The 25484-nt window shown below is 44.1% G+C and overlaps 1 protein-coding gene across 1 annotated transcript in view; it reads right to left on the minus strand.

The window, feature by feature from the left end:
• Nucleotides 1–723: 723 nt before the first annotated feature.
• IKZF3 (IKAROS family zinc finger 3) overlaps nucleotides 724–25484 on the minus strand; it is a gene marked incomplete at both ends in the record, with an annotated part of 32257 nt that continues 7496 nt past the window's right edge. The window contains 5 exons of the mRNA XM_084275534.1: nucleotides 724–1427; nucleotides 6458–6574; nucleotides 12357–12473; nucleotides 14161–14328; nucleotides 15031–15291. Coding sequence (XP_084131660.1) covers nucleotides 724–1427; nucleotides 6458–6574; nucleotides 12357–12473; nucleotides 14161–14328; nucleotides 15031–15291 — 1367 coding nt within the window. The remainder of the gene's footprint in view (nucleotides 1428–6457; nucleotides 6575–12356; nucleotides 12474–14160; nucleotides 14329–15030; nucleotides 15292–25484) is intronic.

Genomic DNA, 25484 nt, shown 5'->3' on the forward strand with positions numbered 1-25484 from the left:
ACCCCTCAGAAAGGAGGACTTTCCATCAATGAAAATCCGGATTTCCCCCAGACTGCTTGGATGAGCCAACCAATGAGCTCACTGGGTATCCCAAAAATACACACCGTTAAAAAACCCCAGCCCCAAAATAGGTCTCGTCGCTTATTTTGCTATTACTAAGATGCATGTGGGAGTGACTTTAAAGAAAGTGAACAGAGGGGTAAGAAAAATGAAAGTGTGGTGGGGCCACACACTCTGTAAGACTTAGGGGAAAACATCTGAAGAGGAATGAAGAGTCTGTCCCAGACAGGCAGTTCCCATGTCTCAGTCATTAGCTGATGAGGACTATCAGCTGCCTGAGCAGGGAAACTGGCAGCAGGGCATAAGCCCCTTTTTGTGCTGAGTTCAAGTGTACATTCTAAAAACAAATGTGTGTTAAAAAATTAAAAAAAAAAGCCATCTTAAATGGCTCTTAATTGTCACAAAAATAAAGTTAACCGAAATCTCGGTCTCTGCTCCTGGTATTTTATACCGTACCACTCACCACAGCAGCTATGCACAGATGCTACAGAACACTGAGTTATTTGTAAAATAAAAAGGTTTTAAAAAAAAGGGTGTCATCTCCCTGTGACACTGGTTTAAAAACTGGCATAGAAAAATACTGGAGAAATTTCATTTTATGCTAAATAAACCCAAGCAAACAAGCCTCCCTCCGATCCTCCGACCTCGCAACACCCAGTCCTTTTATTTGAGTACTACCCTGTGCTCTCCTCGTGCTATGTGTGAGGAAAACTCGTATCGGTCGTGGCTCCTGTACCCGCAGACGTTGCACTCGAAGGGGTCGCGGAACCCGTGGCAGCCCATGTGGATGGTGAACATCACGTAATCCAAAAAGAGGACACGGCAGTGGTCGCAGCGGTAGACGCCGATGGCTTCCCCTTCCTTGTTGAAGACTTTAAAGGCGTCGCGGGGGCATATGGCAGGCGGCTTGATGATGTCGTATGGCCTTGGGAAATCCTTCAAGGGCTGGAGGCCGTTGCGGGCCTGAGCGGGGATCATCTGGCTTTGGTGGAAGGTGGGATTCTGCCGCTCCTCGTGGTTGCTGTCAGTGTCTGTGGAGTCTTGGCCGCTGTTGTTTGGGGAGAGGCCTCTGTCAGAAGACAGGCTTTTGTCCCTGAGGTGGGCATGGCTCTTCTCCGCATCCTGCGAGGTGCCGTTGGGCACGTCGGCGCGGGTCAGCGGGATGGGGTACAGGCTGCTTATGACGGGCACCATCTCCGAGGTGGGAGCTGGTGGCGTCTGCACGAGAGGGCGCAAGGCTTCTGCCCCAAGGTAGGTGATGGCGTTGTTTATGGCCTGGTCCATCATGCGTCCTTGCATTATCTCACTTTCCTTTTCATACAGGAAACCTGAATTATAATTAACATCAAAACTATGTCGTTTCTCACCTGCAAGAGAGCAGAGATATTAGATCACCTGGGCTGGTAGAGAAGCCTCTGTGCTCTTTTTCTAAACAGCCTGGAAAGTAGAGAGGCACGAAATGTTCTCTGCAGAAAGAGGCTGTTGGTACACACAGGGGGTTGTTGGTTTTGGATGTTTTAAAGCTCAGGCTTGTGAGCAAACAAAATAATAATCTAATGCAGGAGGTAGTGAGGATATTTACTGGACAAACCATCATCACATTTTGAAAGTGATTCTGGGATTTAAGGGGAAGAATATTAGCAAAGCTTCCATAGATTGACTTCTCTCATCTTTTTTTTTTTCTAGGAAAAGGTAAATAATCATTAATGAAAATACTTGTGAAAGAGCTAATGGGTACTGAACCACGATAGTCCTTTTTCAGTACCAAGGCTGCAACCTTTTGTTCTTGCCTTGTGCCCCCTGAAGCATACCCCTCTCCAACAGAAGGGAAGTGCTGGCTGAGATGTGATGCACTTTTCCTTGCCCCTGCCCATCAGATGGAATCTTCTTCACTATGTCCTTGATCGATGAAGCCAATTTTCCTCACTGTTCTCTGCCAACTACAGCTTCCTCTGCACCATGCCTGGTCTCTCTCTAAACTCCACAGAGCTTTTCAGACACTGGCAGCTATGTATTTACATACAGGAGAATGGATTTAGGGTCAACTGACAGGTGGAGAGTGCAAGAGGAGGGAAATTAATTCCCCTCTCTGCTGAGACTCTGAAAGCTCTCAACTAGACAGAGTTTAGAGAATGCACCTGAAATTCTGCTCATGCCTCTTCTAGCAAGGACCAAGGCCAGGGTGGGTGGGCTGAGCAGCACACTGCAACCAATTTTACTCCATGCCAGTTGCAAGGAGGAAATAAAACTGACCCCCCAAAAAGGACTCAAAGCCACTTTTTTTGGTGAATGTCTAGAAATAAGTAACTGAATTCTGTGGTTACATAAAGCATAGCTTTTAAAAAAAGAAAAGAAAAAGACCAAATGTTTCATGTGCAAGTGACTTGCAACCATCAGATCCACTAATCTTTAGTTACGGTAACTTGAATAGTGCAGATGTTTATCAGTCACCTGTCAACACCATGACTCAATGTATATGAAACTCATTAGGTTTCACTGCAGAGGCAGAAACCCAGGAGCTCACGTTTCTCTTATAAAACACTCAAAAAAGGTTAGTGAACCACAAGAGTGTAACTGCTTCCAACCCTCAACAAAACTTGCTATCCAACTTTACACAGAAGGAAACAAAACACTATAGCACATTCGTATGACTCATAAAACCAGCTCCAGGCAAGTGAAAGATGTGAACACAGTTGAAATAAAAAAAAAAAAGCCAAAGCAAAAATAGACAGGGCTCCCCAAATTTTGGGTTAGGATTCACTGTCATACAGTAAGACATAAAAACATAATGCCTGGTCACTGAGGCTCTTAGCTATTCTGTTATTCCACTATCCTGGTGGCTTTTTAAAGTCCCCCCAACAGCCCATTCTGTCTCCCTTCAACTACTAGTTGTACCAAAAGAAATGCAAATACCCAAGCCCTCTTCTGATGCACACCAACGTGCTGTGCACTTCTAAAAGGCCACGACACATCAGATGCAGACACCTCACACCAGAGGGCAAGAAATCTGTCTGAAAGGCAGACTGCAACGTCTCCAAGAGACTCTGGGCAGAAAGGGCACCAGGCAGAGGATGGCTTCGCTCCCTCTCTGCTTCCCCAGCCTCAGCAGACGCCCCAAGGCAAGCACAGCTCTGATTTTGATGCCTCTGTGTATTTTGATGCCTGTATTTAGGCAGGCTGAACCTGCCTGAAAGTGCCACAGAAAGTGCTTGTCCCAGAGCCGGACCATCAGGCTGCGGCAGCAGATCGCAGGCGGATGGAGGGGACACTGGGTTGGTTATTCTGTTTCCTCTCAATCAAATACAGGAAACCTTCCCATGGAAAGGGAGAAGCTGGATCCCTCACTCCACACTGACAGCCATCAGTCAGGAGACAGCTGGTTATCAATGATGTAGAAAGGGGAAAGGCCTCTACAGGGGACAGAGTCAGACCGTGCTGAAAGCAGCTGATGTTTGATCTTTGCAGCTGGAAACAGCACATTAAATATTCTGAGTTTGGCTGCTCTCTGCAAACTTCCTGGAAAACACCACGTTAAGGATTAAGTGTGCAGGCTCTCCAATGATCAGTTCCAGCAGCCACTGGCCAGCAGAACTTCTTTCCTCTCTTTTGTTTTGTCTCAGTGCGATGCAAAAGCTTTCCCCTTTGAAATTCACACATGGTGTGACACATCCTCATGTGCTGCTCAGCGATGCTTCGCTTACTCTAAATCATACATAGAATTTCGCAGCCTGATGAGGTGAGGACACTGGAAACAGGGAGTGAACCGGCTTCCTGCCGCTGTACTAACCAAAGCAGGCAAGTTCTGGTTAGACTTTCCACACTGGGGGATAATGGTGTTTGTTACCCTTTCAGAACAACGCTAGCACTTTTACCACCATGAGAAATACATTTTTACTCCTGGTGTCAGGGAGAACTTGTTTATTAAAAGGAAGAAACAGAAGCCTGTGGGTCGAGATACTCGGATGGTGTAGAGCTGGCAGAGATGCACCCACTGCACTGGTTAATTTGGCTTGTGGCAAGTGAAGATTCAGCCTTGTGAGTGTCCTGTGCAGCAGTGAAGTGCCACCAGCACAGGTGTCCATTCAGTTGGGCTATTTCTGTTTGCTTGTTTCATGCATAAAAATACACAAAAACATTTAAAACCTCCATTCACTAATCAAACCAGGAAGCACAAAGAGCTAGGCTTTGGAGGCAGGGTCCATATACACACAGAATGGAAATCCAGGGCAGAGCAGGAAACAAAAAATCCTGAACTTCCATTCAAACCCTCATTCCCTTGTAATTAAAGGAAAAGCTGAGGACAAAATCTATGGGGAGAAGCCTTTGAAGGGGGTGGGCAGGGGCTCGAGGGGAGGTTAAGTCAAGTGTACAGACTGCTGATCTGTGTCCTTCCTTGAGGCTTTTCCTGCACACACAAGGTGGCTTCTGAAGATGAAATTGTGAAAAAATAAAGCGGGCAAGACTCCTGATGCTCTTGTGAATCTCTGTAGAGCCCCCAAATCATAATAAAGGTGGGGTTTTCTTCTGATCAATAGACTTCATTCAGAGAAACGAGCCAAACAAAGCTGCCTTGTTAGTACCCATCCCCATCCCTTCTTCCTGACAAAATGAAAAATCAGTGCCTGTTGTGAGCAGGCATTTCCCAAGAAGTCAGAGAGCTGTCCCAGCACATCTGCACTCCTACACACACAGTTCAGAAAGGCACACAAGTCACACCAGGGTCAGGCAGGCTGCTCTTGCACTTCCCAGGGATAAAAGGGAGCAAGTGAGTAACTTTTTCACACATCACCTAACGAGAACATGCCAATCAGAGAGGTTCTAGAAAAACAGTAATTTCCAGAAATTGGTTATTTTGTTCCTTTAGGTGTCTGCCCAGGGTCCTCCAACTTCTCCACAAAACCCCCTTCATGAGGCAGTGTCCGTTGTGCCACTTGCAGACCATATTACTGAGTGCAATCGCAAATCAAAGAAGGATCCATTCCACAGGGCAACAAGCTGCTGGTAAAACAAACCAGAACAAGACCAGTACTTAACTCTAATCGCCTGCTGAGTGGTGGTGTCCTCCTGCTGATGTGTTTAATAAAACACATCCAGGCTCAACTGGTGGCAATCGTAAAACAGGAGTGGGCGATAGTTGATCTCAGCGCTAAGAAAAAGGAAGCTGAAGATTTTCAAACCCATTTGTGCTAGTATGACTGTTTGAATCACTGTGTGACATGTCAGGTCTAAATCACACAGTCAACAGTTTCAGTATTAGGCACCCAAAGGCACTGGGATGGAGCGTGCTGGTTACTTCACTCCTGCACAAGAAGGCGACCTTTTTAAAGCCATGCTGCTGTGGAGATAAGACTTAGCAGTTCTGGTAGAGGAAAGCCCAGTGCTGCCCACCGAATCCAGTAGGAGCTGCATTGCTTTCAAAAGCTAAGCTGCTTTTATGCATACAGGCATACAGTTGGGGTTGGGTGCTCAGGACAGGTCCTGGGACCATCCCTCTGCCAGGAGGGTCTGTCGCTGGTCCCTGCCTGCACACTCAGCCCCGAGCTTCTCCCCTCCCTACTCCTGTGCGGACACACAGGTCCCTCTTCTGAAGGTAAAGCTCGTGTTAAGGGGAACAAACACTCATATATATAACACCATGCAGAGCATAACGAACAAGGCATTCTCAGTACTGGTACCATCTAAGTGCTGACAAAGCCAGGTCTTTGCTGAGGACACAGGAGGTTCTGAAAAGGCAAGTTAATGCAATAAACCAGCCGAGAGGATCAGGCGTTCCACCACACCACCAAACCTGCCAAACTAGTATTCAAGATCCCCAGCATGCAAAACTCTGACCCTAGAAAATTAACTGCAAAGAAAATGCTATGAAAACACCTTGTTGCTTAAATTGCCAGAAGAAAGGATTTGATATTTTTTAACCATATTCAAATTCGGCAGGATGACTAACAGCAATCCAGTAACTTTCTGTCTTTGGGCCTTTACTCCACACATGCACCCTGCAAGTATCCCCAGCTCCTGCTGACAAGAAGGAGCACTCAGCACTAAGCCTTCCTGCTCTGTTCCTGTGGAGAACCTTGCAGAGAACATTTCAAACTCACAGGTACAGAAAACAACACATGGAAGCTCATAAAACACATTTATAAATTGCCTACACAAACAGCCACGAAGCACCGGAGCAGTTTCCATCCATCTAAGAGAATACATTCCTTATCATCAAAACCTGACAACAAATCACTAAAAACACATCAGAACAATCAAAGTTTACTTTATTTATATTAGTTTGTATTAGATTAGGTTATAAACTTGAGCAGGATATTTAAAATAAGCAGAGGCATTGTACTATATGTTACCAACCTGCAGGTATTTAACTGTTGCACATGAAAAGGTTTGTTGTTCTTACCAATAAATTTCTGAGGCATTGAGCTTTTTCGCTTTGCCACGTTGCTTGCTAGCCTGTCCAGCACAAGGGCTCTTTCGCTCCCCATCTCTGCCTTGATGTGCCTTGCCTCCACGCTGGCTAGTTTGGAAAATGTGAAAAGAAAAAGAAGAGAGAGAGAGAAAAAAAAAAAAAACAAAACACAATACGTAGGTGAAAAGGGGAAAAAAAAAAAAGAAGAAAAAAAAAGAAATAAAGGAAGAGCTGAATGGTTTAATCTCCGGAGTTTGCCACACTAACTGGGAGGAAACAGTTTGGAGATCTGATGTAAACTTGTTTTGCTTTTTCTGTCGTTCTTGCTCTTTGCGTCTTGGGCACCAGTTGCGGTCAGTGGAACCAAGCAGAGAAACAGCCACCGCTCTTGCAGTCCTGAGCTCATGCAAGGGGAGCAGAAACCATACAAACCCAATATCTTCATTACTAAGAGGAAGTGTAAAATCAACTGGCTGGAAGGGTTGGTTACAAAATGTAGATGGAGGTATAACCTCTGGTAGCCTTTCTTTTTTATTCTGAGTAAGACCGTGACACCTGCAGACTGACACAGTGCTTCCAGACTTCAATATAAGACATTCAGCGCGCTTGCTATCCTCTTCAGATATCAGTCAGAGGGAGATGCCATCTTATCATTAAGAAACTTCTATACAATATATCAATTCCCCATTGAAATATATTCTAATATTTCAATATTCCCCTCTAAGTCCTTTTTTTTCAGGTGTCACTATCCCTCTTTTTTTTATTATTTTTCCTTAAATGCTTCTAATTAGCTAATTAAGAATGTTAGAATGTTTTCTCTCTGGCCCACTTGCAAGCACTGGCATTAGGCATTTTAAAGCTCACTGCAACCTCCTGAATTTCCAGGTTTAGGAGAAGTACACGTGCCCTGTGATCATTCCCTTGAGACTGGGCCACTGCCAGTCTAAGGGATCTTACCATTTTCCAGCGTCCTCCTCCGGCCACACTAAGCAGTGCCCATGGCTTCACGGAAATTGCTGCTTGCTCTCACCCCAGGGAGGCTGCACAGGCTTTGAGCTGGATCAGCCAAGCTGCAGGACTGCCACCTCATCTCACGACCGTCAAACTAATAACTGAACGTAACTGCTGCGGCTTCCCCCCCCCTCCCCAAGTCTGCTCTCGCCTGAAGAACCAGTATCTGTACTGGTGTGTTAGACACAGCACTGGGTTTCAGCACTAGGGATCTCTGTGGTGAAACCAGGCGCGTTTTAAGTCTGTGGCATATGGAGAATGAAGACAAAGGGGGGTGATTTCCCTGGCCAAGGTAGTCCAGGCGGTCAGGTCTCACCGTGGGAGAACCCTGGGTGCTGTGGTGTTGGCCTATCACACCAGTGTACCTGAATATACCAAGGGTGATCTACGTAAGAGAGAAGTAACGCCGGAGGAAATGATACAAGCACGTTGGTATCTCTCTAGTGCTGCCAAACGCAGTGTTAGTAAGTACTGGGCTACAACTGCAGCTTGCCAAGTACAGCGAGTGGCAAAAGTGCAGTATCATCCTTCCTAGCTCCGTGCGCAGCGTCTCCCTCCGAATCTCAGAGTCAGTCACTCCTTACTTGTTTATTATTGCTGTTATTGATATCACAGGAGTTTCAGTCGGCACAAACCGTGACTCACCAAACCTCAGCCAGAACGATTTGCTACTGTTTGTTCAGCGTTTTGAAAATGTAAAGAGCTTCAGAAGTGCTCAGCGCCACAAACACCAGCTACGAATATGACTCAGGATGGATGGGATAACAGGGCTCAGCTCAGCACTACCTCAGACCTGCTTCAGCAGGCTGTACCCCCTGATATACATGATAACCAGACCCGGGGAGGCAGGTAATAACACACTGCTCTTCCTGTCTGGTTTTTATTCCATGTTACTCTTAGCCTCTTTAGAGGCTTACATAAATACACCCATCAACTACTGAAGTTCACCTGCTTCCAGCATGACATACCAAGACACTACGTAACAGTTTACATAAAGTGAGACAAAGCATCAGATTAAGTTGAAACTATAAGGGAAAGTTGGTAGGCAGAACACAAGCACCCGCCTGGATTCCAGCCAAAAGCGCTAGTTAATTCTTGAGAATAATGTTCTGGGACTTTTTAATTTCAGAACTTCTCTCTAACTCCCATGCTCCAGACACTGGCACAGGCTTTCTGCGCTCTTTATAGTATCTTTAGATAACTGCAGTTCAAGGTTGGAACTACCCCCAAGCCCCAAAGGTTGTAATCACTGCACAAGTCATTAATAACAGTAATTTAAATTTTTAAACTCTGACAACCCACAACTACTCTGAACAAGGTAATAATACAAACAGTGCCCTATACTGAAAAATTTACATTGTAAAGAGGAAAGAAAAAACAGAAAAACAATTCATGTCATAAAAGCAGCTTCCTGGTCCCTACCATTTCTTCATTTTTCTTATTTTGTTCTTCTAGTTCCTCTTTCTCTCCCTCTTTATCTTCATGAGCTGCACTTGTGTTTTATTACAGCTTTAATTTCACATTTTCAGAGTCTTTATCTCCTGACAGAACTCAAAGAGTGAAGTTTCTGTTAGTGCCTATAGCCAGACCTAGAAACACACTGGGAGCCACAAGTGGTGTATCTGTGACTACTTGTCCTGTCAATGTTATTTATGTGCCACCAAGGGAACTTTATTAAATTAGTGTCAAGAGGGCGGCCAAGCAGCTTCCTGCAGAGGTAACAATAGTCTTTACTCAGAGGAGATTGCTGAAGAGACAACTATTGACCTACATAGTATGTTCTGGGACATCTGTAGGCATCAGTCTTCCAGCCTGACGTCTGTCTGCCATTTCATTTTAATGCTAAGGGTTTTTTCTTTCACTTCAGGATTTGCTACTCGTTACCAAAAGGCTTTTTTTCCCCAAGAAAAAAAATCATCTCTGTTTATGGGCCACAAAAGGTCTTTGACAATGTCTTCATGATACAGCCTCAGGGAAGCAGAGACAGGTGGTTAGACTGCTTCTCTCCCACACCACTTCTTTCTCTCTCCAAAAGCTAACATAAAAAGAGGTCACCCACGCCTTTCTCCTGGCGTTCAACTGCCTGGCCAGAAAACAACACACACTCAAAGGATGCTGAAGGAAACTCTGCAGGCCAAATAAATCACCCTCTTCCCTCCTGATCAGGGCTCTTGCTGTGCCTTGGGACTAGAGGCATAGTCCTGATGTCCTGACCACTTTCAAATGTGGCCTCCTACTCACCTAACGCTAGCGACTGGTAACAGCCTTCCCTGATGGCCACCTCAGATGTCTCTGTGGTGCTTCTGTTGCCTCCCTCAGCAACGTGCACATTTCAGTGTGACCTTATGTTTGGAAAACATTTCCAGAAGAAACATTGTGTGTAAACACGATTTATCCATGATAAATGACTCCTTTAGTTCTCTTGTAAATGCTGGGTGACGAGCCACCTCTGAGCCAGCGCTGTCTCCCAGCCGTGGCTGCATCCTGTGGATGCACAGAGAGCCGATGCTCTTCTTCCAGCCCAGAGCACAACCACCACAAACATTCTGAATTGTTTCCATACTGTGGTTTCTGTCGCACCGTAAATGTGAGTAGAATTTTTAGAACATGTGGGCATCGTTAACAAAACCTTAAAGTACAAAGCGGAGCTTGAATTAGAGGCATTGCTTCCTGTAGCATCTCTATGTGGTCACTAAATAATGGAGAGTGGAACGGAGAGGTGGGTTATTGTGCAACAAGAACAATGTGACCAGAGATGGTTATCAGGGCCTGAGCAACGCTCTAACAATATTGTTACATAAACCCTTTCTTTCAGAAATATTTCCACATGGTTACATCTGGAACATGCAAACCTCGTACTTAAAAGCAACCAGAAGGGTTACACTGGTCCTGATGCTTTTCAGTATTCCAGGTATTGGGTGATGGCACACAGAGCACACTGGCTCCCCATGAGAAGGCTGCAGAAACCTACCAAAACTCAAAGTGATGTGGACGAGCAGGAAAATGCTCAGAAATCAAAAAGTGCTCTGTGCAAAATGCTCCACTGAGGGGAAAACCCCCAATCAAACATACTAAATGATCTCCAGAGGTCCCTTCCGGCCTTCCCTCGCTCTGGTTCTGTCACCTAACGTAGTGCTGATACTGGAGAATCGAATGGAAACGCCTCAGCAATACCAGAGTTCCTGTTTTTCATAAAACTTACAGCTCCACTAAAAAAAGGCAATATTTTTGAAGCATGAAGGTCTTAAAGACATAGGGCACAGCCACGTCGTGTCACACTGGAAATTCACGTTTCCTCTGTGACCAATTTAAGGCACACTGCACTGTGCAGTGAGTACTACATAGCAGATTCTGGATAAGTGAAATGTTGCTATTCTGAAATGAATATAAACCCTGAGAATCGTTTAAAAGCCGAAATCTATGGTAGGTATCATGTTTTCCATTTTCATGTGGTGGGCATCTCGGAGTGATTGCCATCATGGGAGTACGTACTGTAACGTAAAACCACACTTAGAGTGTGCAGGGTTCTCATGAAAACCAAAACTTACTGACATTCTGATAACCATTGACTTTTACTAATGCTCTAAAAACCAGGTCATTTGCTGAAGAGAAGACAGCCCAAGAAAAATGATAAACCTCTTAACTTTGTTAAATCATTGTTTCTTTACAGCAGCTTTGGGGTGTGCATGTGTCAAATCTCACTCTACTCAGGGTACAACTCTTGCACTCACAGAGTTATCACCATATATCAACGGGTCTTCCCACTGGTTTCCAGGCCTGGCTTGTGATGATGCCTGCAGAATCTTTGCTTGATCATCATATCACTAAATACAATATATTTTTCTATTATTAATGGGCCTTGCTAGACACTGTCATCTCTCTAAGTGTGTTTTTACAGCTTTGTTTTTTCCTCTCTGAAAACTCAGTTGAACCTTTTCCTTGAGAAGAGAGTTCTGTTTGAAATTCACAATCAAAACTAGAAATCTCAAGTCCTCAAAGTTATTGCTTGTTTTTTTAAAGCTGCATAGCAAAAGGAGGGAAACCTGAATTCTGCAATTGTAGCCTCAGCTCTGCTAAGGATTAGTTGTGTCACCTTTTGGGGGGTCCTAACCACTCCAGACTTCAAATGGGAAAAGTAATTCTTTCCTGACTTTCTGACATATTGTGGGACAATTTCATTTTGGGATTTGCAATGTTCAGATGAAGCAGGCTCAAAGATTATGGCAGTTATTTATCACAAAAGTGTTTTCAGAACTGCAGCACCAAGACTGTGAAAAGGAAAACAGGAAAAACTTTGCTTTGATCTATTTTCCCTTCAGCCTTTCCCACAAACACCTCTATACTTAGGGAAGTCCCTTATCTCTCACCACCTTCTAAGCTGATCTATCAGTGATCTTCAGGACACCACTCCGTTTCCACACCCTAGATCTATGCTACTAAAACTTTTGCAAATTCTAACCCATTTTGGCCAAAGGTTCTTATTCTAAAGAAAAGGGAGCATCCAACAAACTGAGACACATGAACAACTGTTGTCAACAATCATGGGCATTAACCCATCCAATAAAATAAACCAGGTAATAGCATTAACATAGGAATAATTTCTCTTACTGTGTCACCTACAGAAATGCTCTGTACAAGGTATTTTAGATATTTTATTCAAAGCAACACTAAAATAGAAAAGTGATTAAAATAAAAGCATTCTTTAACTAGTTACCTGAGGGATGCATTAAACCAGGCCCTTTTATAGGATGTTACAGTCCCTTAGGTTGCTGAAAACGACTGTAGTAAAAACTACTCTCAGGCTAAACAGCTCCCCAGATGCCCTGTTTACCTCTGTAATGTACCCAAACCCAGACCCACTGTAAGGGGATAAACTCACCAGCCTCACACATGCTGGTGTTCTGCAGGTAAGTCCGGCACCGCTCCTTGTGCTCCTCTAGTGAGCTCCTTTGCTTGTAGCTCCTTCCACAAAATTCACATTTGTACGGCTTCTCCACTAGAACAACAAGAGCACAGTGTAAAATAACCACAAGAGACTACTAAAGCACCCTCTCCCTGACATTTGGGTGTAGAGTTACTAATAGCACGTATCCAGCTCAGGGAGAATGGTTTACATTTCTGGTGAGTTTATGAGCACTGCAATCAGCCCCAAATTAGGGTCACACGAGGGTGAAACCCACCAGCCACACACAGAGTTCCTCTCCATTCCCTCAGCTCAGCGCCAGAAAAGGAGAGGACTCGTAAGGAGACCCTGTTCCCAGGAGCTCAAGTTCCTAGAGCCCTGCTCCAGATCACGACTCCTCCTGGCATGATGTCCCTAGGGAAGCCCAACTGTACCACTGCTGAACCAGGACTGCAACTGCCTGACCTAAGTCTTGTCTACACAGAATTTTCCAAGGATTTCACAAAACTGATGAAGTTAAACCAAACCAGAACCACATGTGAGGTTCATTTAACTTCCAAAGGCATTTCTTGTCCAGAGAATGATGTACCTAATTCATTTAAGCTGAAGCAAACCTGTCTGTAACTCAAGATACCCGCACGGCATTTCCCGGAGCCTCACGTACAAGGACTAGAAGCACTTGCTAGATGATCTCATATACTGCTCTGTGAACAGACATCCTCTAACACACCCAGGTACAGCATCAGCCCTGTACAGCAGAAATATAACCAGCCCTGCATTGTACACTGCCCAAACAGACCACACTCCCTGCTGCTAATGCAATCGTTCACTTACTGACGTGATTCCACTTGAGATTTGCTTTTATACTGTTTAATAAGCCAGCTCTTAAAACCTTCAGTCACAATAACCACATGATGTGTCTGAAGTGTGGTGTTTATAGCACTGTGCTGGTGGGACAGAGTCACCACCACCGGCCTGGGTCCTGATCAAATCAGAATCTCATTTATCCATGGCAGATAATCTCATTTTTAGCTTTGATTCTTTGTGAGGTTGAACTTTTTTTTCCCCTTCTCTAAAGTCAGTGCAGAGATAACATCTATCATTTGCAATAAGGGTTTTCTTTCTAGGCCCCTGCATAACACAGGATATACGCAAACCAAAGAGTAAGCACAACCTGGCTCTTGCAGAACTGGGGGGAACTATGATTAATCAATCTATACTTGGCTTGTTATTCAAGTCACCTCAGCTCTGTGCCTCCATTTCTCCCATCTGTAAAATGGACAGAACACCCTACCAGCCTTGAGAAAAACCACTGGCATTTGTGAAGCGTGTTAAGAGGTTCAGATGAAAGGCACTACACGACAGCGAGGTGTTAACCGGCAATGGTCATGCTGTCCTGGATGGATGATGCTCCTAGAGCCATCCTACAGCTCAGGATAGGAACGGAAGGAAGTGCCTGTAAAGTGTCTTCGCGCTGCTCCTCAAATTCGGAGCTCGCTGGCATAGCCAGCTCCTCTCCTTGGAGAGCACCGAGGAGCTAGGGAGGCCGTGTCCCCACAGCTGTGACAGCAGCTGTCCCTGCACCTTCTTTCTGCATTAAGAGTGAGCTGAGTCCTGAGACAGTTCCATCCATGCAGCAGGCAGAGCAAGTGGTCACTGCTACTTGTTGACTCTTCAGAACCAGACTGGCTGAGCAAACTGTGCTGACTCTGTATTTTCCACGCCCAGTGTCCTAGTGACACACATCTAAAACACATGAAGTGTCTTTGAAGTCACTTACCAGAATGTGTCCTTAAGTGACCTGTTAGCGCATCCCTCCTTTGGCAGGCATAACTGCAAAGATGACATTTAAAAGGTTTTTCCCCTGTATGTAGTTTAATGTGGCGGAGGAGGTTTCCCTTCTGAGTAAAGGAAGCTCCGCACTGATTACACTGGAATGGCCGTTCACCTTAAAATGACATACAAAAAAGGACATTTAATGGTTACGTGGGTATCATGCTATCCTCTTACCCTTTCCTTTTTGGAAGGGGAAAGAATTAGGTACTGGATCAATTTTTTTTTCTATAGAAACACACACAGCCCTTCCGTTGACTTCAGTGGGAGTTACGTGCAGCTCTGGTGTCAGAGCTTCTTGTAAGTATGTAGGACTATGGAAAACACCGTACAGTGTTTCCATGGAAAGAAGTGTTCTGGAGGAGGCTGATTCCAACAAGCTTGCAATTAAAACAAAGAAAAAAAAAAAGAAAAAAGAAAAGCCTTATCTTACTACAGGTCGAAACCTAAGATGCTCGTTGGTTTGTTGCCAAAGTATAGCACAAAGAGAAATACATACACAGACTGGAAATGGCAGCACAAAACCAATCTAACTTGTATTTTGTGGCTGAAATACTTAAATGAGATAGTGCCTTTCATCCAAATTTCTTAAAACGCCTCACAGACGTGTTTTTAGTAACATCCATTCCTGGTAAGGAGAGAGGTGGGTAAAGTGAGGCACAGAAAAGTGAGCAACTTGCTAACGATCACATGAAGCGTCAAGGACAAGACAAGAAAATCTTGGGTTTGGCATCCTTTTTTAAAATAAGAAGTCTGGATTATAAATTATTATCCTTTCAGTATACACCTCTTACAAAAATAACGTAGGGATATTTACCAGTGTGGCTACGCTTATGAACCATCAAGACATTGAGGCTAATGCAGGCTAATCCACAGATATCACAGTTCATTTTTCCACTAGCTGGCCTGACGTTGTCATATGAGCCAGAATGTCTTTCCAGTTTAATGCTTTCATATTCATTATATTCTCTGGGATAGGTGTAAGGCATTTCAGATTCTTCTGGGTTTTCCATAGGCTCTGAATTTAAAGCACTCTCCTCTCTTTCACTGTATTCACCTTTCACTTTAACCACATCATCTGCAGGTAAAACAAAGCACAAAAGTGAGAAAAACGCTCATCTTAGGCACAAAGAAATGTCTTAGGAAAAAAAGCTCACCCCAAATGACATAAAATTATATTATTGACCTTCCTAAAAGTTTCACTTAAACACCCAGTGAAGAAACACAGCTGAGACATGGCTCTTCATGGTTCACATACACTTAATGGTACTCACAGTGAGATAACCTGAAAATATACTGACCTGCCTGTTAATTACCGTTGATGGATAATTTCCTTCTACAGATTATAGAATTATAACACAGCACAAATTTCTCCTGCAGTTACAGGGTACCATTCAGGATTATAAAGAAAATACTTATTCCCACAACTCACAATTAGCTGAGAGAAATTAGTGTCTCGGGCTGTTCCCGTGAATTGGAAACACAACAGAAAGACCTGAATTAAAGAGGATATTCCTGTCTTCCCCTGGAACCTCTGGTGCTTGAAACACACCTAAGACATATATGTCTGATCCAGTATAAGACTTCCAGTGCTCCCATGGTAAAAAGTCAATCAGGAACCCTAATTTTCATTAATTGCAAATTTTGTTCAAACATAAACATGTGAGGAGCATCTGATAATCTCGACACCTGTACCATAAGGTCATTACATGAGTAAAACTAGCAGAGGCAGAGTAAAGATCCCCTGCTAAATAAGTGTAACCCAGAAACATTAAAAGATTTGTCCAAAGTCATATTGTGAGTATGTGGCAAAGAACCCGAAGACTCCTGAAGATCAGCTTCCGTGGCCTTGGAACCGGTTCCTGGACCTGTAGCCACATCCAAAGAAAACCAAAGACCTGGCCTCAAATGAATGCAAATTCAGGACAAGAGGAGAATGTAACAAGTAGCTAATAATTTACTAACAATAATGCTCCCATGTAAAAATATAAGCAAATTGGTCACACTGTATAAACAGCTGATGATTCCCAGCTTATGTTGCTGACTTTCTTTCCCGCTATTAACTCCAGCATGACCAGCACTTGCATTAAAAATCCTTGCTAATTGACAGGAGAGCTTCTTTCTGCTTAAAGCTGGCTTTTCCATCTAGACAAGAGCCTGAAACCTGAGTTATGCCTCAAGCTACCAAGTAAAGAAAAGCACTAAGAGTTAAAATACAGAGTTTCCTGTTTGAAAGTATTGTTCTCATGGCCACCTGCTCCTCTCTCAAACTGAGGGTTAGACAGTTAAATGTGGCACTTAATCACTTGTCCTTTCTCCAAAGTACAGAACATGGACTGCTGAATATGTATTAGCTCTGGTTCTGAGTAATAAACCACATCAAATGTCAAGAACAAACAATGGGTAACAGCGAAAATGAGGTGGCAACATAAAAGCAGGACTGAAAAATAAAGATCGGGAAACCAAGGCTTTCATGAAATTGAAGTTTTCAACTATATGTTAGTGATAAAATCACTCCTCTGGCCTCAATGTTTGCACCAAGCCCAGTCAATCCATCTTCCTTTGGGTTGAAGTGAGGTGGAAGAAACAGGTGGGTGACAACGTCTGCATCCTGTGCAAGAATCTGTGGAGAACTCCGAGATTCCTCTTGGTGCTCTCCGGAGATGACGATATCCACAGGATGGGGTTTCCCCTGTGTTGCACTTTTTTATCCCTTACCCTAGATTATAATACACGTTCTTCACACTTTGGTATTGGGACTCACTGCCCTGGTCCCAGAAGAGCTCACAAAGGTTGGAGTGTTTGCTCAGAGGGTCACGGGGAGGTCTGGATTCACCTACAAACAGGCTGTTCTCCACACCTTTTCTGCACTAGCTCTGCTTTACATTCCAGGGATTCCTAATTCCACTGAAATAGGGTGTCCTCTGCAGGTCCATTCTGCTGCCGGCTTCACATCTGAGGGCGCAAGGGTGATCCTGCCTTCAAGACTCCTTCCAAAATTAATTTACACATCCATTTCCATCACTCTAAGGAAAACTTACCGCCAGTTTCTGAACGCAGCCTTCAACAGGATCTCTCATCCAAAAAAAAGAGAGGTTTTTCACTTGGTTGGTTGGGTTTTTTCCCTCTTAAAAGGAGGCAGCTCCAAAATAATTCGCTACATCCTGCACAGCATGGTAGAAGGAAGTACACAGCACAGCTGCACCTTGCTGGTACTTTCAGAGACAATTTCAATTCCCACTTTCTACTTAACGTCTCACCTTTTTGTCTGCATCAAATGCAATTGCTTAGCAGTGGAGGACTGGCTATAATCTCCAACTGAGAAGACTTTTCTACCGTTTTCTACTGTTTCTCACCACAAGTTCATGGCCCACAGCTTTTCACTCTTCTACAGACTCATGCAGCATAGCACGGATACTGGTTTGAGCTCCCCATGGCAAGCACTTGCTGACTGGCACAAACTGGGCAAGCCATCCTATGGTTCCACCGCGGAAAATAATTACCTCTGCACTTTCCATGCTGACTGCTTGCAATGCTTGAGTTTTCTTTAGCAACAGAGAAGGATGCACCTGAGTTCTGATCAAGGCTTTTCCACCACTGCTTCCCCCCCTGAAAACATCACCGCCGCTCCAGCTGTTGTGATGTCCCACCAAAGCTCGAGTGCTTTTCAGTTTGCATCTAGGCATTTGAAGAACCTCAACGGAAAAATACACCTTCTGATGGCTGAGAACAACAGGCAGCAGAAGCCACTAGGGAAGAGGCTTTTTTAACCAAACAAATGTTAAGAAGGGTTGGAATTTTTCTGTCCTAACACACCTGTTATTGCTGAGAGTCTGCTGTTTGTCCTGACAGCACCGCAGAACAAAACTCTGGTACTAAACAGTCCGAGGCAAAGACAGCTCTGCACAGGTCAGCCTAAAATTAACCCAGTGGTCACAGGGGTCTGAGGCAAACAAATTCCTTTTTCAGCCCTGATTTTGCTCTGTGTACAGGGAATACTGTGAGACCAGGGGATTGGCAGCTGTGTGGAAGGGTTTGTATCTGTCACTTAAAAATCATATTGACATATTTTAATGAGAGTAGGGAGTTTCCAGGCTGGCCCGCCTTAACCAAGAGGTTTCCTTTTCAAGTAGAAAAGGAAAAACACACATCTATCCCCAACAACACTAACAGAGTTCCCTCAGGTGAAGCAGCAGTGCTATCATCCCTTCTCAGGAAAGTAAAGAGGTAGTAAGAGGAAAAAACGATTCATGGTGCCCAACCCAGGTAACTATTTTTCTTGAGGCAGCTCATGAAGGTAATATAGACTGCAGGAAAAAATGCTGTAGATTTTACACAACAAAGTACCAGTGATGCGTTAAGGCTGATGCACATGGTTTCATTTCCTGGGGAGATGATTACAAGATGAAAGACATACTCCAAAGTAATATTTTTGTTTCACCTGAAACACTGTAAAAACAATGGGTTCTGGAAAAAATCCAAAATAAAGCTGTGGTGGCAACTTCAGACTGAGTCACCACACGAACAGTGTGTGTGGATGTTCTATAAAATGCATGAATAAAATTAAAGAAGTCAATACTGCAAACAATTAGGACAAGTCAGAGTGTTGCTTTTGCTATTCTCTCTAGGAGGAAGTCTTGGAAGGAAAAACCCCCAATTACTCTATTTAATCCAAGATGTTGGCATCAAATATAGAGAGAAGAACGTAAGTTTTGTACTGTTGTTAAGCAAAGTTTACTGGTAGTGTTAGGAAAAGCACAAAGAATAAAACCCAGAAGCTATTAAAGACAACGGCACAAAAGGGTGATGTTGCTCAAGTGTTTTACAAGGAGTGGGGTCATAATCATGAAATCCTCAGCACATGCAAAAAGTCAACTGGATAACAAAGAAACTTAATCATCTTAATGTGGCATTTTAATGATGCTGCTGATTTGCTATGCCAATTCAGAGATAATGAGCCCCTAATGCTACAGATGTTCAGCCAGACTAAAGGAAAAAAAAAAAGAAAAAAAGAAAAAAAAGAAAAGCTTTTCTTGTATGCCATTTCCTAACTATCCAATTAAACAAATTGTGAAAGCATATAAATAGTTTACCAGGTTTTGACAGCTGTTAATAGGATTCGGATGCCGAAGAACAAGGAGGGAGTCTATCCGTGTGCATATTGAAGGATCCTGGTGACTACCTGGATCTGACAGGTATTAACTGATGATTCATCACTGTTATCTGGGGACAAACAGTCCCCACAAATAGCTGTATAAAACCAAAAGCTGGCGTACTCATACCAGAGATGGTCCCTTCCCAGAAGGCGAGATTCCTTCACCTAAAGCAGCCTGAATCAGAGCAGCCGCGTGTTTCAGAAACTGAGAAACTCAGCGGAGTTTCCAAATCAAAGTCAGAATCCTGCATGTTTGTGAAAAACACCTCTACAGTGGAATTAACGCTCTGTGGGGGAAGATAGGTCACGAATTAAAACCCACCCGTGGTCCTTAATGAATAAAGAGAGGTTTGCAGGATGTCCCATCAGAATTGTAAACTGGGGGGGGGAATCAATCAATGCTTTACCCAAGCTTTTTTCCTTAAATATCAAGAAGAAAATGACACATGACATACATGGATATATTGAAAATTTGGAGACTACAAGTAATGGGGAATTAGAAACTGTGAAGTGACACAATAGCAACACAAGATGGTTTTTTAAGAGGCAACAGAGAGATAAGGCAACTCTTCACCTTATCTATCTCCTACACCACTGCAGATAGCGATTCTGGGGAAGGGAGAAGAGTTCAGGCCATTTGGGCCCTGTCTGGCTTTGTTTCTTCCACTGACTCCAGCGATAAGCTCTCTTTATTTTTACAACAGCTTTCAGGAGATCACTGTTTGCCAACAAAGGAAGAAGCAATCACCTAGAACAGGATCAGCTTTCAGCGAGCGGGCAGTAGCAACTACAACACACTGGAAATCCAAAGGTTTCACTTCCTTGACTGACTGGAAGTCATTCCTTGGACACAGGGGTTTGATTTTTATCCTTCTGCCATCCCATGTTTTCTGAGTACTGTTCAGCATCCACGTCTGTACCAAACCCCAGCCCCTCTTCTGTTCAGCTACAGTATACAGCACACTTGGGTGGCAATTCCTAAGTGAGCCGCTGCAGAATGCACCTGGTGGAAATTTCACTTCTAAAAATAGGAGAGAAACTTTCATAATTCCCCTTTGTGGAGTGCGTGCTCTATGGTGATGAGTTTCCTTGTTTTTATTGTGACTTGAAACAAAAATAGAAACAAATCAACCTGAAATGCAGCGCTGAGAACTGGAAAGGAAAAAACCACCCAGCACCAGGCATCATTTTCTAAGCACTCGGATGTGTATTTTCTACTTCATTAATACCAGCGTCTTTCTATCATTAGAGCCCAGTGTATTTATCTAGCTGTAGAATTAATTACAACAACAACAAAATAATCAAACAACATACATCATCTCCAAGGTCACATGAGCCAGGAAACTTCAATTCTGTAACTGGGTCTTAAAGTATCTTATGCAAAGCCAAGAATTCTTCTCATAAAGATGTTCTGGGGTAGATCCAGCATGTTATACTTGGAATTTCCCATCCACCATCAACTTCTGCCTGACAATAACCCAGTGGGGTTTTTAGAATGTTCATTCAAAAGGTTTCCAGAGCATGTTCAAGTGTTATTAACAGAAACAGCGATAACAAGAACATTATCCCAGACTGCATGCTGCCAAGGCTGGAGTTGAACAGGACAAGGGCACAGCACCAAGGTGGCACCAGGCAGCAGGTTAGGGAAGGATGGTAAAAATAATGCATTTAACTGACACTACAAACAGAATCTGGGGAAGAACAACACAATTATCTGAGACAATGTGACCAGGGTCTAGAAAACTATGGTCACTACTATGCTAAGACTGTCACAGGATTTTATTTTTATTCTTTTAATGGAAAAAAGGCATCAATAGCTTGCAGGTTTTCCTCAGATGCCAAAAGCCCCAGTGTTCAGCAGAAGCAGAGGGGATCAGAGAGAACACACTCCCACATGCCCAGGCCTACAGTGTCCAGGCTTTCCAAAGCCTGTCCCAGACTAAATCTGTTTCATTTATGACTTGTTAACATTGTCTGTTCAGAAGTCAACAGTTTTAAAGTCTCCGTCCTAGGAAAAAAAAAAAGGCCCACAGAATGAGATGAAGCTGAGCTGGTTCTTCCTTCTGCTGCAGTTAAGATAACATCACTCAGAAGACATTTCTAAAATTACAATTCCTAAAGTCCAGAAAGCCAGATACAATCACAACCGTTAAATCAGACTTCAATTAGACAGTTAATCAGAGAACATCTGGACCTAACAGTCAGACTGAAAAAGGCCACATGTTAAATTCAGATAATCACCTCCATTAGTTATATCAAGGGACCTATTACTAATACGACCACTCAGGCATGATCGTCTCTGGTCAACTGCTTTTTCAAATCATCTTCAGATCCAAGAAGTTGAAACTGTAGTTTCATTTGGCCTTTTAAAATCATCTCCCAAAAGTCTATCTTACAGCACAATGTATTCTTGGGGTTGATACTAGAAAAATAATCATATGAGGAAAAAAATGAGTATGAAGGTTGTGGAAGTCTGTGACAAACCTCAATAGAATTTTAACACCTATGAACTGAAAACAGGAGCTTGGTTAAGATGCTGCTCAACACCACCAGCTTCACAAAACCAAGCACAACCTAGATTCCAAGCCTTGAATTTTAGATTGCAAGTATGTTCTCTCCAAATCGATGTTTTTCTCACTAAATACTTGTGTTTGACTTTTAGCCTGGTGTTCTAGAGAAGCGTATGCATCCCCTCTCTGCTCCCTTTGTAACACTGAGCCATACACTGAATTCCATCCTATCTGGCAGAGGGAAAAGCTGCTCAGGATTCCTCTAGTCTGACAAGCGTTCAACAGACAGCCCAGGGTTACCTGCTTCTCCAGAAACTACTCCTGGAGGTGGTGCTCCTGCATCACTGTGATAGCAGCTCCCACAGAGCAGCAGGAGGAACAGAAACGGGAAGAAAGATGGAGCACTGGAATATAGGGTGACAGGAGACGGTGTTAAGTATATGGCAAAGCAGTCCTGAGGCACCAGAAGTCCCCAGGGCTCAACACTGGGCCAGTTCTCTTTAATATCCTTACCAATGACCTGCACAAGGGGATTGATGCACCCTCATTAAGTCTGCAGATGGCACCAAGTTGCACAGAAGTGCAGATCTGCTTGAGGATAGGAAGGCTCTAGTGAGGGGCCTGGACAGGCTGGAGCGATAGGCCGAGGCAGCTGAATGCTGGGTCCTACACTGGGGTCACAACAACCCCAGGCAACGCTACAGGCTTGGGGCAGAGGGGCTGGAAAGCTGCCCAAGGGAAAAGGACCTGGGGGTGCTGGTTGAGAGCTGGCTGAATACGAGCCAGCAGTGTGCCCAGGTGACCAAAGGCCAACAGCATCCTGGCTTGTGTAAGAAAGAGTGTGGCCAGTAGGACCAGGGCAGTGATCATCCCGCTGTGCTGGGCACTGGTGAGGCCACAGCTCCAGTGCTGTGTCAGGTTTGGGCCCCTCGCTACCAGAAAGACACTGAGATGCTGGAGCACGTCCAGAGAAGGGAAAGCAGTGAAAGGTCTGGAGAACAAGCCTGATGAGGAGCTGCTGAGGGAACTGGGGGTGTTTAGTCTAAAGAAAAGGAGGACAAACCTGATTGCTCTCTGATCACTACCTGAAAGGAGGTTGTATGCAGGTGGTGGTCAGTCTCTTCTCCCAAGTAACAAGTGATGGGACAAGAGGAAACTGCCTCAAGTTGTGCCAGGAGAGTTAAGATTGGATATTGGGAAAAATTCCTTCAACGAGAGGGTTGTCAAGCACCAGAACCAGCTGCCCAGGGAAGCGGTGGAGTCACCATCCCTGGGGTTATTTAAAAGACATGGTGCTTAGGAACATGGTTTAGTGGTGGGCTTGGCAGTGTTAGATTAATGGTTGGAATTGATCTTAGAGGTCTTTTCCTTTAGGAAGACTCTAAAATCTGGCACCTAACACACAATGCAAACTTTGCATGCTTAAAAGTCAGCCAGCAATGAGACACAGGCTGCAAACGAAGCTTCACCACTTCCAACACTCAGGTGCTGAGTTTTAGCAAAGTTTTGGCTCTTTATCTGCTTTCCGATACCTTTCGGAAAAACACAGAGAGCGGCAAACCTGCCCCTCACACTCACACATTCTGTGCCAAAGGAGTTTGGGGGCAAAACATGAGTCATCTTAATTAACTGATTTCCTTTCCACCAACCCATATTTCTAAAAATGGATATGATATGAGTTCCTAGGGCTGCCACCTTCATCTTATTTCCTGCTTGGGAGGGTGGGACTGGGGAGAGGGAACACACCACAACTCATCTACCCTGGGCTAGATTTTATTGCGATGCCAAAGGAATGAGAATTTTTCTCACTTTTCATTTCAGTGACTGATTTTGTATGAATCAGAGAAACACACTTTAGAGCAAGCAGAGAAAGATGCAGTTTTAAAAGTCACAGAAAGGAGTCCATCATCTACCAAATAACTCTATACACCCATTCTCCTTCCAGACCTTGTCTTGTCTGATAGCTGGCACTGACAGTCAGGGTATCTCACAAGCAAATTCTGTTTTCTGCTAAATATAATGGGTTAATTAGAATAAGAACTAGCTGCACTTTTCTGATTCTTTCGAGGCAATCAGAGCATCCAAGTTCCTGTATGAACCCTGGGTGCTCTAGGCTCCCCATCGCGTAGGATCGTCCAAGCTGATGTCAATCATTTACAGGCTGCGGTGACACAACATGACTGTTGATGTCACCGAACGTGCTTGGCAGCATTCCTGCTGCCCGTGTACAGTACTGAACAGCTCAAACAAAGTCAAGAGGATCTTCTGTTGATAACACTCAGATGCAACTTTCAGTTCAGGCCCAGCAACCAAAGCAGAGCCCTGACACAGTTAAGCAGCACAGACTCCTTGCCTGGTTTTAACACTTACAGAAATCCCCTGTTAAGTGAACTTGTGCAGCACAGTACTGCTGATGTTGTGAGATAACCCGAGTCCCATGAGCGGCAGGGCTCGATCTGGGCTTGGGAGATGCAATAGGCTGATAAAAAACGGCACTTCCTTTTCAGGCAGATAAGTGCGTGTGCTCACAGCACCACTGGAACCTCAGTACGCGCCGAAGCGAGGCCTTGTCATCCTCTCCGGTCTCTCTCCAGCCTTTTAACCGCCCCCTTTCACACACCTAAATGCAGCAGCAATTAGCATCCATAAACCACAAATGTGGCTTCTATTTCTTTTTATTTCACAACCATAAAAGCTAGCTAACATTCATAACACCCAAAAAGTTCACTGCCTCAACAGATGAGGGAATTAAGACATAATTAAACACTTGTGCTTGACTGTGACTCCCAGAGGAAAGAAGGGAACAACGTGGCTTTTCTGTTTCATTTTTTAAATGAAGGATGCTTCAACTTTGGCCACCAAAGGTAAGAGTGTTGGGGGCACATAAAGAGACAAGAGACATTAAGTGTTTCCTCCCCAGTCTGTCTCATTGCTCGTCTCTTTTCAGACTAGATACAGGAAGCACCATGGGAACAGTGTATTTTTATGGTTGCAGGCAAGCATACACCATGTGCACCACAGCATGCAGCTTCCATTCCCTTGAGGCAAAAAAAGGCCTTTTCTTTCTTCCCCCCTCCCTTGTTCTCCATCAAGCTTTTAATTAACATATTACCATAGCCTTCTGCCTGATTGTTCGCCCTACTCTTAGCAACCATCATAGGTGAAGCCCTTTTCACAGGGGTGTATAATAGAAGAGGTGTAATTGTTTTCATCGACTGGCCTCTCACCTTCGGCAGTCAGTGACACAGACAGAGCGACACGTCAGCTGGTGCACCTGCATGTGCTCAGAAAAGTACAAATACGGAATTATTTGCTGAAAAAGGGGATTTTCTGATATCAGAAGAGCACCAGTTGTGATGACGTTTCAGCCCTATACATTTAGTGCCCTTTATGAAGTTCCTGTAGCCTTTTGAAAGGACCACAGTACCACTTTCTGCAGAGACCTGACAAATTAGTTACACAACTTCTAGATTTGACCAGGCTTCAGCTTCTGTTCCAAGTCTCAGAATAGGGCCCCACAATGTATTTAGTGTCACTCATAAATAAGGCAAGAGTCAGACAAAAAATGTATAATCCAAGAAACTGGAAGCTTACTGCTCACTACCA

This window comes from Gallinula chloropus (assembly GCF_964237585.1).
Source record: "Gallinula chloropus genome assembly, chromosome: 26".
Lineage (NCBI taxonomy): Eukaryota > Metazoa > Chordata > Aves > Gruiformes > Rallidae > Gallinula > Gallinula chloropus.